The sequence below is a fragment of the Homalodisca vitripennis genome, chromosome 3 (assembly GCF_021130785.1).
Source record: "Homalodisca vitripennis isolate AUS2020 chromosome 3, UT_GWSS_2.1, whole genome shotgun sequence".
Taxonomy (NCBI): Eukaryota; Metazoa; Arthropoda; class Insecta; order Hemiptera; family Cicadellidae; genus Homalodisca; species Homalodisca vitripennis.
In genome coordinates, this window is record NC_060209.1 from 75768801 (window position 1) to 75787321 (window position 18521).

The window sequence follows — 18521 nt, forward strand, 5'->3', positions numbered from 1 at the left end:
GAAATAAATTTGGTTTGACTTTTTTATTACACAAGATGTTATATAATGTATCCTAAAATCAAACAATACTATCTAAAACATATTTCATAATTGTTTGGTTAAGCAACAGCTGGATGAAATAAGGCGAAAGCAAGCTTATGAAAGCGATGTTATTTATACGTATTTAATCCTTACTGAAAACTTATAAACAAAATATTTCCTAAAGTTAAGAAATGGCTTTGGTACATAATTCCTACAGAGAACCTTACTTATTATTGTTGTAAATCATCATGTTTATTAAGCGAAAGTTGTACTTATAGCTAAAAATTTAAAAACTAAAAAGGTTATATAAAATTAAAAAAGTTAATATTAAGTTATAAGCTACAGAACTCCCGTTACTAATTAATCTCAGTTACTTTAAACAAGGTTATCTGAAAAATAAAACATGGATACCTGTTTAATGCTAACAAAACTAATGTTAAAAGCATTTTCTAGTTAGGTTCGTATTCAAGCCTAATAGAACCTCCTTAGAATTTGCAGCGGTTCAAGCAAAGCTAGTCGTTATACTGATCAACAATCTAAGATATAGCTCTAAGTCATGCACTTATTCACACGAGCAGTAAAAGGTGAAAGGTTACTGTTCCGTCTTTTTGTTACATGTTTCCTGATGCTATTCAATACTATCATTGGCCGTTATTCCAAAAAAATACTATAAAAATAATTCAAGACAGGTTTACATCTATTTATTTCATGCTGATTTCGGACACTTGCCATCGTTATATGCTTTAAAATGTACAACACATCGCTGAGAGGATTGAAACATATCTTTCTCATTAAGTAATAAGTTAGTATATACAAATTAGAATATGCACCAATGGAGTGCTACTAAATATATTACTGATCTTCTGACGTAGAGGATAAATTTCAATCCTCGAAACGTTGCGTTATATATTTTATAACATATAACGATTGCAAATGTCTGAAATAGTATTATTTTTCATACCTTCCATTATAAATAACAAACTTTTAGTGATTTATCCAGTTGGATATATCACAAAGAGACAACATTTCCAGGTTTTCTAAGAGTTGTGAACGAAAATTAATGCGCGAATAAATTAAGTTTATTCATGTTTAGATGGTGTATGAAGAAATAGACAGTGGCAGCTTTCATAGAAAATGCAATATAATGTAACCTTCTTAATGTTTCCTGGCTTTAGGTTTCAATGTCGGGTAAATTTAAATGTTAAGTTTAGCTCCATATCACCCTCAGCTTAGTTCTACGTTTTGAATCTGACCATGACACAAACCAGACTTTTTGAATCTGGATTCCACGCCCATCTAAAGTGATCCAAAAAATCACTGATAAAGACGCTCAAAACGAACTGAAACATGGGTGATAGGGGTAAATGTAAAACTTTAAACAGGATCATTTCTTGAGTGACACTTAAAATTAATATTTTTACGTGACAAATCCAACGAGAACAAGAAATCCATCCCTAGAAACAGTTTAAAATGGGTTATAACAACAAACAAATTTAAGTACCCACCACATTAAATTCATAGCTTCAAATGCACTCTATGTTGAATGAACTTAACGTATATACCTGTAATGTCAATATTTTTTTATTTTTACGACCTTTACAATGAGGTGCCTCTCGATCAGTTACACCTACACATCCTAATTTTTGGATAGAGAATTTTTTATAATATCCCCATCCTGGGACATCTCATTTTAATCCTTTTGTTAAAAGAAAAATACTCAATGAACAAAAATTAATGGTCTCTACGTTTACTTCCTCCAATATGACCAGTTTACTTAAATTTTTTCTTTTATTCAAACTCTACCCATTTTAAAGAGGCTGGTTAGAAATTGCTCTTTTCCTCCATTTATTTTGTCTCGACTCATAATTTGAGGTTATTACGTAATAGTGATATTTTAAGATTATTGAAAAACCCTAAATTTTTCACCCCATTAAATCTATCAAGAACGTATTTATAATATTACGTGATACCCCCAAAATAAAAATAGTTTAAAATTCAAGATGCGGACATAGGGATTTTGGGACTCTCGGTATTGTTACAAATTTGAAAAAAATGGATTCTTCTTATGCAGAAACAGAGCGTTAGAAATTAATTTCCATTTAGAAGTCTCTCTATTTAATAAAAAGAAGAGATATAGGGCAATGTAGTCTGTGTGAAGGATTTGAGTTGTGGTCGCGTGGGGTTAAGATAACTAAGTAAGCCCTCCTCTACCCCAGTCTGCTTATTGGCTGATGTGTCTGTCAAGCGACGTCACTACCCTTCGTCATGGTTCATTCTTCCATCATCGCCAACTCAATTATACATCCTTTATTATTGTTTATGTTATGAAAACTATATTTACCAGGATGCTACCCATTGCCTTTCTTTATATTGATTACATCTTACATCACTTTCTGTGTAAACCAAACGAAGAGATCTACGTCTTTCTTGATTATATATTTGAAGAGTATTTTGTATAATGGAATTTATATATTTTTACATAACTTATATTTTGCACAAACTATACTTTTCCATACTTCTATCCACTGTTGAAGTATTAAATCAGTTCTTGGCCCTCTTACTTTCATAAATAAATAATGGAAATTGCATTTTCGGTATTTCCTCTATTATTATCAAAGCTTTCGACACCGTACATAACTGCTTTCTTCTCGATAAACCTAAAATTGTTTGTGTCCACAATGTTGCTTTGCCATGTTTACTGCAGTAATCTCAGCACTTTATTCTGACTCGGTACGAATAGTCATATTCGTAGATCATAAATACATATGAGAGGCCTACACTAAATATCTACATTCTTCAAGGGTCTATTCTAGGAATTTTCTTTTCCTTGTGTACGTTAATGGGTTGCATTCACTACTACTGATAGTAAAGCATTAAACAGTACTAATGAAACTATTGTGGTCATCAGGAAAAACTTCCCCTGTGCTCTAGAAGTATCAATTTTAAACAATTCACAATTTTGTTTGTCTACCGTGTTTTACAATAAAAGTAACTACTGATTGTTTGGTATAAATTTTTACCTTAAAGTATCTGGAAATAGTGCTATTGCAATTTATTCAAAGTTCGTTTGCATATTTGCATTTCGAAATTTCTCATGATTTTTTATTATAGAGTAAATTAAAAATAGTATTTAGGACACGGAGATCTTTTCTTCAAATGATACAGACTACAGAAGAGATATATTCAGTTTGGTATTAAAATAAACAGAAAACTAAAAGGAGATTTTTCACGAAATAGGAAGATCTGTTAACATTCCCAAATTTCTTTATTTTCTTTTTCAACTGTTACAATTAAAATCATGAACTCTACTACTTTCAGCTTTAGCAATATTACTTAAGGCAGGAGAACTTGACTATCAAACAAACTCATTCATTAAACAATATCCTCTTTTCTTTCCAATAAATTCCGTTTGTGAGAAGCCACATGTAAGTAGACTGATTAAATATCTCACCAACACGTTATGTTGTAGCGTGAGGATTTAAAAACTGTATATGCATGTTTTCATATGTATATGGTACTGACTTACATGGTACTAATTTTCTACCAGTAAAGTTCAGACTTCCTTCCGTGTACATCAAGTATTTAAAAGATTAATATTTTTAAATTTACTCTTACGTTTGTATTTATTTACCTGTAAATTAAAGAATTGCATTTTTGCATAGTGTTACTCTTATTCTCTTTATAAAATGGAAATCAAACAAAAAGATATATATTTTAAATTATACATTTCTTAAAAAAAGTAAGTACCAAAATCAATTTATAGGTAACATTTTAGCATAGGATTTTTAAGTGGTTGTATAACTCGTACATAGTTATATGAGTAGTAGATGGTTATTTTTAAATCTTTTGTTTGTATTACTCACACAAATACAAATTTCCCCTCAAACCGATCACTCCACGTTCAAACCGGCTAAATAATAAAACCATTATTCTTCAAATTTTGTTCTACAGGTCTTTTTGATTATTTTGATACACAACTTGTTAAGAAAATATACACTAAAATCAACTTTATATAATAATACTTAAACATCAACGTATTATTTAGGTTATTTATGCAACTTTTACCATATTTTTTGGTGATTCAAACAGCAATAACGAACAATCATTACTCTACCTCTACAAAGGCAGATGTCAAATTTTATTTATTGGAAGAGTAGATGTGAAGCTAGAATATATAGATGCCCATAAATACAAAGAACTATAAATATTTTAAGTTTTTTTAACTAATAAATTTAGAAACCAAAGTTGAAAAGATCATATATATATATATATATATATATATATATATATATATATTATATATTATAATATATATATATATATATATATATATATATATATATATATATATATATATATATATATATATATATATATATATATATATATATGTTTTATTTGTAATTTATATACGGCATATAATATTTATTCTGCAATTAAAATCAGTCAGGTCTCTATTTACGATAGTAACTAATTTCCACAAAGGTGGCTTTCTCATAAGCCTCGTAATAGGAGGCTTATAAGACAATATTTATTTTTTATATTTTATTCCACCTGGCAAAATGCTAATTTTAAAAAGCAATAAAAATATTTTCCTTTTTGGATTTCCCAACAAAACATAATTTGCAGTTTTTAAGTTAACAATAAAAATACAATAATTCGTTCACAAATAAAATAACGATAGAATGTCCTTCCATTTGATATTAGCAGAGCCGCAGCAACTTAAAGAGAAACAAGGGACAATCAAGTTTAAGTGAAAGATTTGAGTAGCGGTCACGTGGGGTTAAGCTAATTAAGTGCACCCTCCTCTGTGGCAACCTCCTTGTTAGCTGATGTGTCTGTCAAGTGACGTCACCGTCCTTTGTCAAGGGTCATTCTTCTACCATCACCAACTTAATTATACATTCTTTGTTATTGTTTCATGAACTAATTTATCTTCTGTTTTTATATTCCTCGTTTTAAGTAGTACTAAATTCCTCTGAGTTATAGGTTGTGCAGATTGAGAACCAGTTTTTCCTGGCTGGCTTCACCGCAAATGTCACGAAATGTAATTATATTGCGGGCATCTGGATGCCAAATACGGAGCCGAGGTGAGGGACGACCTAACCAATCCACTAGCAACAAGAAAGTATAAGATACTCAAGATCGAACCTGTTCTGAAGTTTAGCGCATCTCAGGATTCACCGTCTAGAATACGAAGAGATGGGGGACCGGAAACCTACACAGTTCCTGGGACATATAAGCACTATCGCTGGAGCGGTGGTTTCTGGCGGTGTTTTGAAGCCACTGTGGTTGACTATACTGCCAACATCGATTACCTAAAGTGGCGCAGGCCACTGTCGCAAACAATGCATGGCGGCCATGATAGAGATGGCCTTGATGACGGCAAAGAAAAATAAAATTGTTAACACACTGAGGCAAGAAATTGCTGACCTCAATGGAGATCGCATTGAATACCCTGCTCGCCGCTTCGACTCGCGATCGATTACTTATCTACGCTTGAACTCACGCTCAAGCAGCCGAAATCAAAATGGCGATGTCTGTATCACAGGAAGTTCGGAGACTAGGCTATCAAATGCACCAAAACCTGTCAGTACGCTGCCAAAGCCTCGTAAAACGACCCGGACGATCACTAAAGGTAGCTAGCTATCCTGTACTAACGCCATTCCGCCGTCTCTTTATCACGGAGGAAGTGAAGAAACAGCCATCTCTTGTGGACACTGGAGCAGATGTATGTAACAATCCGAAATCTCAGTTATTGAGAAGAAGGTGTAGGACAGGCAGAGTCACGGACCTTCCCAGAGCCGGAAGACCTAATTCAGCTTCTAGCTATTAAATACCCAATGAGGTTTTTGCAATGTATTGTAGAGAATCCCTCAACTCGTTATATGACAAAAACTTTAAATATTTTACAAATATCAGTAAGTAAAGTTTTTTGCAATGCAAATCTTACCACATCCATTTAGTTTATTTATTTTCTGAGATCGAATGTGATCGCCGATTCCAGTTTTTTTTTTTCTTTTAGTTAATGATGAGGAATACCGATAATAACACACGAGCATTCAATAACATTGTATTAATAGACAAAGCGTCATTTATGCTAAACAGCAATGCAAACCGGCACACCTGTCGATATTGGTCTGATGTTAATACTCACTTGATGAGGAGCAGCATTCGCAGTACTCAGAAAAATAAACTTTGGTTGGACATTGCAGTAGATCAGTTTGTTAGCCCATATTTTCAATGTACCGGTAACGTTGCACAGCGTTATAGCAGTATTACGACTGTTCGGATAGTAAATAATTTCGCTGTAGTAAAATTAATATGGGACATTTTCGCACTACGGTCGGGATGTCCGCACGTATTTAGAAAACTCCTGTCCTAATCGCTGGATAATCAGAAAAGCAGCTACCAAATGGCCTGCGAGGTCACCTTATATATCACCTTTATATTCATTTGTGTAGGGTCTCTTTAAAGGCAATGTGTATAACATAATCCACAGGGCATAGACGTATTGAGAAACCGAATTGTGCGAAAAATTCAAGAGTTCCGCAGGAATCCATTTAATTTGGTAATTCAGTATTTTACAACAGTTTAGCACATTGCCAGACTCTCGAGAAGGAGCAGTTATATGTTATAATAATATTAAGGTTATTAAGCCATATGAACTTTGATTTTATAAAATTTGCATTTATAAAAGGAGCTTGCTTCCCTTTCATGATAAAAAAAACATAAAACTCAGTTGAATGTCATAGCTTTCACAATTTTAGTCATTAGAGATAGCGACCTCTACGTTTCACTGTTAAGTTTCTTCCTTAAAAACCTTTAAAACAACGTGTATGTTTAAATGTAAATGGGGTATATATTTAAACATTTTAAGTTTCAGGGAAAATCTTTAACTATATCTGCTAAAGGTCATATTATAATTCTGGCCTACTATAGAACAAGAATATTCTTACCACATATATAGGCATATTCAGAATATCTGTCAGAAAATGGGCCTATACAATGTACTTGCACTAAGGCTGCGTGAGATGATGCGATTCATTAAAGTCAAACTTTGCGGAGCCATAAATATTTCAAGTTTGGAAACTTCGAATGGGATCGTTGTACCTATGTCATTAACCTTGTCACCATAAATCGAGCGAGCACAATACAACGATTTTGCGATCACTAATGGTTACTTTACTTGTATTATCTTTATTCATATTTATTTTCCGACATATTTACTAAATCATTAGCATATCGATGCATACATTTTGAATAAAATTAGCGTAAAGTTTGCTGAACATTACATTGCGTTTGCATACACATTGTATAGAGATTGCGTGCCTTTATTTGGTTCTATATACAGATTGCATAAGGTTTGCACAGACTATATTCAACAAATTCATTGGCAAATGGCACCATCCATATAGAAATTGCAGCAGCCGGGACCAAAGTGGCCCGATGACGGCTAGTACATCTGAATCCCCTCTACATCCCGTAACAATGACTTTAGCCAGTTTTACACTGGATGAAAAATTAATGATCCGCCTGAACTTCATTTTCAATAAACAAACATCATCAATTAATACTGAAAACAAATATATGTGTTTTTTATTTCATTGATCTGTTTTGCAGACATTATTTAAGTAAAGCAGTCAGTAACGACGTCATAGTGGGGGCAGCAGGTGGGCTAAGCGATATAGCAACTTTCCCTGAAGCCTCATAGGACTATTTGCCTACAGGTTGCAATAGTAAAATGTCACGAGAATATATTTGAAGGTAACTTACGTTGTGAACTGGATCTGCGAATTATATTCTCTAGGAAGGTGTTCTGCGGAGCCACCAGCCCTCTCCTACCCCCAGGCATCCTGTCCTGTGCGGGTCTACTATCTATCCATGACTACCGGTTCCTATCCACAGTCCAGGTGGTGTCTTCTCCTGGCCAGCATTCTCGGGCTTCATCCGTCCAAAGGGTGCGTCTCCATCGTACTCATCCTGCAACAAATACCTCTGTCACTTATTGATCATACATATAATACTTCATATTTATATGTAGGTTCATAATTAGATGCATTGCTAGCATTGAGCCTATAATCTTTCCTTGCTAGCAGCTCAGTTTGTCAGCGAAATTTATCCATAAGTAACTTTATATATAATTATAAAATAATTGAGTCATAAAAATTAAGGGCTCTGTGGTGTATTGGTAGCATATTCACCCGGAAAGTGAGAGATCTGAGTTCGAGTCCCGGCTGAGCAAGTACTTTTTGTGGTTCAGTGTTTATTCAAATTAACTGTATATATAGTGAAATCTCATTAAAAATTGTATTATCACTGGTTTTTTAATTTATTTAAAGGTATTTTGTTTCGACGGGTTTCTTTAACCACTGTGAACTCATGATTTTCCTTTTAAACTACTTTTTAATTCGTCTACAAAATTATATATTTATTAAAAGTATATGGTACTACGCTTGGAATAAATAAAAATATTTACGAAGTCTCTCAAATTATTCAGTGCAAGAAGTTTAGTTCCATATGACTAAGAAATAACACAGCTATTTCGTGTTTTAAACGCTGCATAATTTTAATATGTCAAAAGCTAATTTGTTAGTTTGTAATACAATTAATAATAATTAATTACTTCATAGACATAAAAATACGATATAACAAAATTTTAATATTTTTGAAAACATCTGTAAAATGACTATGAAGTTTATATTCATTGGAAACACATCAACTACACTTGTAGCTGTGTGTGTCGTTGGTTGAAATGTAACATTGCGAAATACCAACATCACTGGCAACCCTCTGTTTCACCTGCTATACAATGACATTTTGAATATCTGCAAACGTCAATACCTTTCCTCCTCTAACCAACTGCAAGAGGGCATTGGAGGTACATTTGTTCTCTACAGTTTAATTTACTATTTGTGACTAGTCTTTTTAAATATAATTTGTACAATAAACCATTTACCATTTTAAAATAAAATAAACATGTTTTAAAAGTTTAGGATTACGAAAACACATATATGAATATACAGTTGCCACTGATTCGACATTTTTGTAGAAATAATGTTTGCTTGTGACCAATCGAGAATACAATTCCGTATAACCATTTATATATTACCCTTAATTTTCTACCTATCCGGCCATATTAGTTTTACTACACCATTCATAAGCAATGGTAAGTTATGCCTTGTAAATTTATATATGTCACTTAACAAGAACCTTAACCATGAGGAAAAGTTTATTTATTATGTGCTTCGTAATAGTTTGTAGATTTAAAATTTAAAATTCAAATTTTATTAAAAACCCAACATAATATCAAAACCTACCTCCAAAATATACAGTACTAGAATTTAATAATTGAATATTTTTTCAACCAGTAATATCATAAACCTTTTTTTCTTACCTAGAGAAAATATTGTTAGTAACTTTATGTGTTAAATAAGTTTTCATGTAAATAGTTGAGAATGATCGCCTTTTTAACTAGTCCTAAAACACAATAATCTATTTTTATTTGTTTATTTCATGGGTTTGAAGGTGATAAAACGGGAAATTATTTAATTTAACACTGAGCTGTAAAATAACATTCTTTAAGACCAGTGGCAATTTTGTATTTCTTTGGATGTAAGGCACAATTTTATTTAATACCTACAAAGCATTAAGTACTAATTTTTGAAGCACTTGACGTTTAAATTTTAAAAATTTTTACGTATTGAAAAACTGTCGTACCAACTTCACATTATAACTAACAATTAAGTTCCTAGCTCAGTATCAGATTCACGTTAACTATTGCTACATGTGAGTAGTAAGTACAAGTCTTTACGTTCATAAAAATCTGAATTCAGCATAATTGTAATTTAATATTGGATCTGTATAGTAGTGTAGCAATGGATTATAATAGGACAACCACAGACGATAATAGTACACTGTTTATTTTCATATGGCTATAAGAAGAACCGAACTTAATATTCACACCGACTAACTTGTTCATATCATTCCATAAAAAAACAGCAGATCGTCAAATAACTTATTCTGAATACAGGGCACATATTTTTACATCAGTAATGTCGCCTGAAGTAGCCATATGGTATAACTATGGCTGTTCAATAACTACCAACATGGACATATGGTTCATGTATAACCATGGTAGCTGTACACCATATTTTATGTTTTTTCACTTATATGTTACGACTGGAGTTCAGCTAAAGGAGACAGAAAACGTTTTGAATATGTGAGAACTATAACTTTTAACATTGCTTTTATCCTTTACCACACCTTTTGTTAAAAAAGGTTAATTAAACAAATTTATTAAACAGAATAACAGGGCTAAGAATGTTTACAAAACATAATAGAATGTTTCAAGAATTGAGCTTAGAAAAAGCACAAGGACGATACACGCACCTCAGTACGGAAATAGTTTGAACAGGAATTTACATAGCAGCAAGGAGGGGCGCGGCGACCCCTATAAACAAACATAACACAATATTGCGCGACAGAGAAGGTGAAGTGGGAAGTCGGTGTTACTTTTTCTCGCTGGCTTAATCCTGTTAATCCCTTGTTGGTGATCCCAGGGTTTTTGCTTGTGTCTGAAGCTTGTTGGTGATCCCAGGGCTATTGTTGTGTCTGATAGTTACAGAACGAAAAATATTTTATTTTTTAAGGATCCTTAGATACAGGAATGCCATTTTCAACATAAGGCTGTTACAGTGGTTGCAAGAAACGTCAACCCATCACATAATTACATTGTGCAGATGAGACATGTCTTAGCACCAGCCATCTTAGAACACCTTGTTAGATCTATGAGGAACATGGACCACTAGTCATCATTGTAGTTTTTACAATCTGGGAAATATTTCATTGTTACTGGTCAAATTTTCAAGTACATATATCACACCTTCACTAATTAGGTACATTATTTGGTATAGTACTTTAATTGAAACTCTTATTTCATAGGCTCTTAAGAAAGGTTTACAAGACATGACCTAGAGAATTTCTGCTAGGTTCTATAAGAAGGCTGCGTGGAAAGCATAGATACCTAATACAGCTATGGTGGCAGGGGTTGAGTCAGTGCAAATGTTAAGTTTTACCCCCTTACCTTCAACTCAGTATATCGTTCTCACCTTTCTTCGGATTTCACCAGACGGATGTACACTCTAGATTCAAGGAGTCAAGTCTGTGACAGTATCAGAATTCAGATGCTGTATGAAAGGTTTAATTGAACTTAACATTCGCAGAGATACCTGCTACAAAAAACTGACATCAAGCCGAGGGTTCTTTTGTGACACTATTGTATGGCATAGGTGGACGAGAGGTGTGCGTCACGTGTAGGAGATGGTTGCATTGGCGATGGTGTCCTCATGTTTGATGATCTGCTACATCATTCGTTGTAGTTACTGGTGCTGGGTTTATGTCCACCAGAAGCATTATTCTGATAATTTATACAGAAATTGTAGATGATACCAATATGCCGCTCATAGTGGCTTCAGACTCCGTTCTGTGAACAACTTTGCTCTTCTTTGCCACTTTGTTACACATATGTGATTCCTGCAACTAGAGCTGTCTCGTCGTGACACTCCGTAACTAGAACGGTCATGGAACCGTGACAACAAAAGGATAAAAGGTTTTAACAAATGCCTGCCGTTGTAACGGATTCTGGGGCAGATCGCTTCAACATTATTCCCAAATTGTTTCGCACTAACTTTATTTGTTATCGATTGAGTCTTTATTTTTATTGGAACTTTTAACATCCGTATAAATGTTTTTTAGAGTTTTCCTTTATCACCATTTGTTAAACAAATATTTTAATATTTTGGGTTTTTGTTAATACGAATAATAGTAATATAATAACAATTAATTTCGATCTTAATCAAACTAATATTAATATTTATTGTTTATACCGGGATATTTGTCAATTAGTTTGTATTTTAGAACCAAAATAGTGTATAAAATATTATTGTAATACAGATGTTTTATTTTCACGTTGCTGTAAAAAATTATTATGTCAACCACTTATTATGGGATTGGTACCTATATTAACTTATCCAAGCTGCAATTAAACAAACCTGGTTTGCAGAATTTGACGAGATATAACGAAATAGACATGGCATTTCCTTGCAACGGAACTATTAGTCGGAGGTACTAAAGGAAACTCTTTGCGGTCTCATATCTGCGTAGAATAAATTTGCGTTTACTTCAAAAGGATATGCTTCTTGGAACTAAACTTTATTGTAAAATCTCTGTGGTAGTTCGTAAACTCAAACGCATTATGAATTCTAACTGCATCGATAAGCGCGCTCGCTTCGGGGTGGAGGTCAGGGCCTTGATTGTAGGGTCTCAGAGGGTATAGCGGTTGGCGGCCTTGGCTGGGATGTGGTAATTGGGGAAATGGAATGCAAGTGGAAGAATTCGAGTGTCCCTTGTAATAGTAATGTAAATATGTTTAAAGTTACATTAATTATTGGTGGTTTTTAAAGATAAGTTCCATAGTACACGTAACGTTAAATAAACTGATTTATGATTAGTTGTAAATGTAAACACGTTAGCTTAATTTTCATGAGATTAAGTGGTAGAGAGGTCCTTATAGTAAGGTTTATATAAAGATTTTTCATATCTCTTCAATTTATTTTTAAATGAAAAATTGTGAAGAAAAACAATTTTGAGATAAGCAGTCGGTAGAGGCCTTATCCTTTGAAGTATCCTGCACCTAAATATCCTACTAATAACGATAATAATATCCTCCACGAACTGAATTTTCCATGTAGAAACATATAAAGATGAGCATGATCCAAATCCTGAACCGTTTGTTGCTTCGTCTTATGAAACTTGTGACCAATATGAGTAACCAATAGTTGTGAACGCAATATTGAACTCAATGCGTCTGTTCTGATATATTATTTGTAAAATGTTTCCTATAACTGTTTGTATTCTCACCACTGATATAATTAATTATTGTGTAATATATTCCAAATAACCTTTTGCACATAGAAACATACTTAAATATTTGTTTACCATTATTTTCTAGCTAATGATGTATTTTCTGTTTGCTTGCCATAGGTTCATAAAAGTTATAATCGATTTTTAAACATTATTATTACGAATTAGTGCATAGAGCCATTTAAAAAGCTATAAAATGGTTTAGAACTTAGTGCTGCACTTAGCTCGCCTTGCTTTGTAAGGGTAACTGTAGTAAATACCTTCATGATCTAATCAGCTCTATAAAGCAAATTGTTGAGATGATCCCTCTCCCCATCCGGATGAGGTTGTTACATCTACATCATGAGGCACTCCAGACTAGTGCTGTATAATAAAGTAATGCATTAATCAACCGGGGCATGACATGAATATGCATCACCCCAGATCTGCATAAGGAAATGGCAAGAGATATTTTCCATCACAGTTTCCTCACCTTGAAAACTATTTTATCAATCTTGTTAATATTAGTTAAAATATAATTTTATCTGACAACACACAATGTACATTTCAAAATCACTTAAATTCTGAACGTAATATATGACGTGTATGTATAGTTCAGTAAACTATATACGGTTATTTTACGGTTACGGATTTTTATTTGATTTAATGCGTTTAGTATTGACATTAAAAATTCAATATTGAGTTTTAGTTATGAATGTTCTAAAATGAAAAATATAGTTTTTTAGGAGTCAATAGTCAATAGAGCATACCTTATCCATAACAACTTCAAGTGTCTAAAAACGGTAAAAGGGCATTATTACTAACATTAATAATATTTTTCGATACTTCACCAAATAATTTGTGTCACAAATAGATGAGAAGTTTAAAATTGGTCGCGTTACGACAGTTTATGTTCTTAATAAAAAGCTTTAATACTATTTAAACTAATGTTTTCAAAAGTAATAGAATAAACTAGTCAATCTTACCTACGATTTTTATAACCAAACCAACTACAATAAGTTTGGAACGTAGGCAAAATAATTAAAATTAATAAATTTATTGGATCTTGTGTTATAGAACTTACATCTGGTAAACGTCTATAGGAAAATGATATTCGGCTCTAATTTACTTTCGCTTACTTGGCTTCGCCGAATCGAGGGTGCAGGCAGAAAAACCGTACAAGTTTCAAATTATTGCACAAATTGTATTATAAAAATATGATATAAGGAATTGGGTCTTACTAAATAATATTGAAAGGAAATATAGTAAATATAGAAAATATAATAAAAAGTGGTAAAAAATAAAAATTTAGTGGAAATTAGTTTTAAAATATAACCTATCTACAACAACTAAAAGCCATTTCTAGATAAAATATAAAAAATACCAGTGTATTTAAAGTGTTTCAGAAGAGAAGTAACAAGAAAATATATTGATACTTCGGTAAAAACAACCACCAGAGGGAATTCAATTCATGGCTTCCATTAGTACCACTGCTGCAATGCTACAGAAAAAAATAATAGCGGTTCGCTGAATGAGAAAAGTTTGTTGAGCGCGGTGTAGGTGCGGCCCCACACGGCCACTTCAAACCTGGGTTAATTGCAACGGGCATTGGGGGGATTCCCTCCTCATTAATCAACTATAGAGCCAATAGGCGGTACCTCGCGAGCTATTAAGCTTACCAATGTCGATAAGGAATCATGATGTGAAGTGTTGGATTTTTTGTCAAGTTATAACATATGAATAATCTATTACACGTGTTATTGAGTGCTTTGGTCCTACATTTTTCATTTTTGAGTATTATCGAATAAAATTAAATTTCGAGTAAAAAAGATCTTTGTAATTAAGAATAGCGTAGGTTAAATGATACATATTTGAATAAAAAACTTTGTACGGAAAAATTTTAAGAAAAATATTACAAAGTCCTTTTTAAATAAGTTGTTGTGAAGATGCAGGATTTAGTTGACAAAAGGGAAAACTTATATTATTACGTTTCAAGAACTTCAATCTGATCTCTTCATAGGATGGATAAATAATTCACCCTTAAGTTTCACGACACAGTGTGTCATCTCCGCACACATTGTATTTGAAAGGTAAGTTTAAACTATTTTTCCTCCTCCAAAGACTAGTGTTGTGGACCTCGTATCTCATATGGAGAGATCACGGGTTCAAATCTCGAGGAGGACTTATCATGAATAAAACATGATACACAGTGTACGTTGAAGATGGCATAACTGAGCATTGAGACTTAAGAGAAAGAAAGAAACTAAACAACGTAATATAATCGTAGCTGTTCGCCTCAATAAAAAATCATAGATAACTGAAAAATATCAGATAATAAATGTTGGTCGACATGGCAGAAACAAGAGAGAATAAGGAATCCTTCATGGTCAAAGACATATTTAAAAAGAAAAAGCTTTAGGTATTTATATGATATAAATTTGTTTAAAGATTTTAGGTTAATCTTGAGTAAGTAACAGCTAGTGCCTGCAATACTGAGATACCTTAAGTATCATATATGTGCTTGATGTTGCCAGTAAGTTCTTTTCTTCTAGGTCACAAACAATAGGCCTAATGTAAACTGAATATATGCAGGGTAAAATGCTTATACAAAGCCTTTTACTTTTACAAGGTAGTAGTAGGCCACACCACATGTGGTGTAACAGGCTTCGCTTAGGTTTCAAACAAAATTTAAAATCTACAGTTTATTTTATTCTCGAAAAATCAATGTGTCAGCCAACAGCGTCAGCCATTTGTGTCATAGCCCTCAATGCTGCTCAGCCAAATTACATGGTTGGACATGCACCATCATAGAGTCATTCTTGTCTATGTAGAAATGAATTACACGCCAAATTTAAAGTCAGTAGATAAAATCTTTCTCGAGATATCTTATCACACAATGCATTCCCATAATTTCATGAAATTACTTTTATAGAATTGATGATATAAATAATAAATCTTTTGGTTATCTAGAAAGAGTTCTATAATGCAAAAGTGTGCTGAATATAAATATTGTCACAGAGTTTAAGAATCGCTTTCCAATTTCTCTTTACTCTATACAAAAAATCCACAAGTTAAAGTCCTAAATAATAGGATGTAGTTTGTTTAAAAATGTATTCATCCCGCTATTTTTGTTGCCATCATAAGACTGTCCATAAGACTAATATAAAAATAATCTTAACGCTCAGCCGAATCTCATGGCGTGTCATGAACTATCGTCGAAATTAAAGTTGCTAAAGCTTCATGGAAAAACTTCAAGTGTATAGGTTTGTTCAATTTCGAGACAGACATAAATTATATTTTTCCTGCCCCACGTTTGATCTGGCTTTGCTAAAACTCAGCCAATAATTTACTTCTCTCCAGAACAAATGTTTTTTATATGAATATCTATCCAAGTGACGCCCTTTCAAAGATATTTTGTGAACCAAAATTTATAATATTTATATATTGTATAAACTATAATACTGTGTCTATAATTTGTTTGGGCTGTCGGCTGATAGTGAAATAAAGTTTAACACGTTGACTAAGACACGCGCTCCATTGCGTGCTGAGTGGTTAGGGGTACTCATTTCACTCAGTATAGAGCTGCAGTGCAGATGTTAAAAGCCTTCTTAAATTCGTAAAATTTAGAATAATTTTATAATATTAAAATTCAGTGTAGATACGCTAAATGTTTGAATGTGAACATTGCTGTATATTTGGAATTTATAGGGGAAATATTTAGGTAAATTCGATAATATAATTTAAAATAATTATAATGCAGTTTATAATGTATAAATATGTACAGTGCAACTAAAGTATGTGAAATGTAGCTAGTAATCTAACTCTCTGAGTGATATACTGTATAATGGTCTGATGCTCGTAGGCCTAATAATAACTGTTCTGATTTTGTAATGCTCTAGATGGCTCTGATTGGATTTATCAGCATATACCTTGCAGATGATTAATTATATGCATGACCAAGCATGTACTTCACAGCATAACTATAAAATATCATTATACATTTATAATATCAGCCTTATTTTACCACATACAGCCGATATAATAGCTTATAATATGACTGTACAAACCATAGATGTAAAAATAATAAGCAGATAATTTTTTTAATTGTTCATTTTTTGGTTTCCTTAAAATTCACTTTATTGTTGGTCTGTAATTTTTAAAGAAGCTATTGTATTAATCTCGTCTAGCATATATCCACAACTTTGCACGAAATGTTCTGCTCAATCTATGGTATGATTTACTCTATATTTGTTCGTGCAACTTATTAAACTGTGGGATACTAAGTTGCACGCTGCGTGACTCAAACAGCTGCCAAAGGTTTTGCGTGTCTTCTCAGCGAAGTAACTTTCTTTAATTTATTTTTACGAGTTTTAGTTATAGTATTTCAAAATAAAATATCCTTATGTTTTATTTTTAGATTTTATTAAATTCCATAAATCCGTTCAGTATCTTCACATTTAGACATTAACATCCTAATTAACATTTAGAAACTGATGCATTAGTAATATTAGAAGGATATGAGTTTCAAACAGAGTTTTATCGGTGCAGAAATTTAGCAATTTACAACCTCATATTTCTTATCCCTACTTTATTTGTTTAAAATGTATTTACAATCTTAATTCAACATTAAAACATTACTTAATAATAATGAGTAAACCTTCATGAATTATAAATTTTCTTTATTCGCACAGTTGCGTGTAAATTTTCATATAATATCAGTGAAATCATATGTATTTCCATTATGTATATATATTATATATCAAACATTTACATTTCAGTATTGAGTATAGTTGATATACATTTTTAAAATAACATAGGTTTTGCGTATACAGGTTGAGGTAGACCACCCGTGCGGAATGTATATCTGTAGCACAAACTAACTGCAACATACCTTATGTAACTGTAATACTCCCCTAATTAAACCTCACATGTTTCAATAAAATTAATTTTAATTTTACAAAATTCCCTCAAAGGGCCATATTTTGGGTGTGGTTGGGGTTCTTTTTTTAAGAATATTGAAATGTAAATTAATGTGTCTATCTCACAACCCACGTTTATATCTAAAAACTCAGCAATCAGGCCTTTTTCCAAAATTATATATTACATTTTTAAATATTACAAAATTGAAAACAATTTTATTTGTTGTCATTTGTTATACGTAATGCACGTGTGGTCTGCATCACTCAGTGTAAAAATTATACGTTAAAATTTAAAATATCTAACTTTAAATAGCTTGTGTATAAATTTATACAATATAAAACTGGCGTTTATTATCTTAAGCGTGTATTCTCAGTTTTGTAATGAAGTTATGTAAAAGTTTCATTATATATATATATATATATATATTATTTTATGAAAAAATTAAGTTTAAGGTAGCAGAAACAATGTAATAGAGTTCTATACAAAAGACGAAATCATTTTTCACTATGTGAACAAAAGCTATTTGAATTGATTCTTTATTAATGACGATTACTTTCAGAATTACAAATTGGTCGTCAATTTATTTTGATTTAAATGATTAATTAAACATGTAATAAAATTTACTTGATTTACTTAAACACGTCTACGACAATCCATGCCTTGACAACTCAGTCAAG

The 18521-nt window shown here is 32.3% G+C and overlaps 1 protein-coding gene across 1 annotated transcript in view; it reads right to left on the bottom strand.

The window, feature by feature from the left end:
- Positions 1-7997, bottom strand: part of LOC124357069 (potassium voltage-gated channel protein eag) — a 220641-nt gene extending 212644 nt beyond the window's left edge. The window contains exon 1 of the mRNA XM_046808475.1: positions 7798-7997. Coding sequence (XP_046664431.1) covers positions 7798-7876 — 79 coding nt within the window. The 5' untranslated portion in view covers positions 7877-7997. The remainder of the gene's footprint in view (positions 1-7797) is intronic.
- Positions 7998-18521: the final 10524 nt, after the last annotated feature.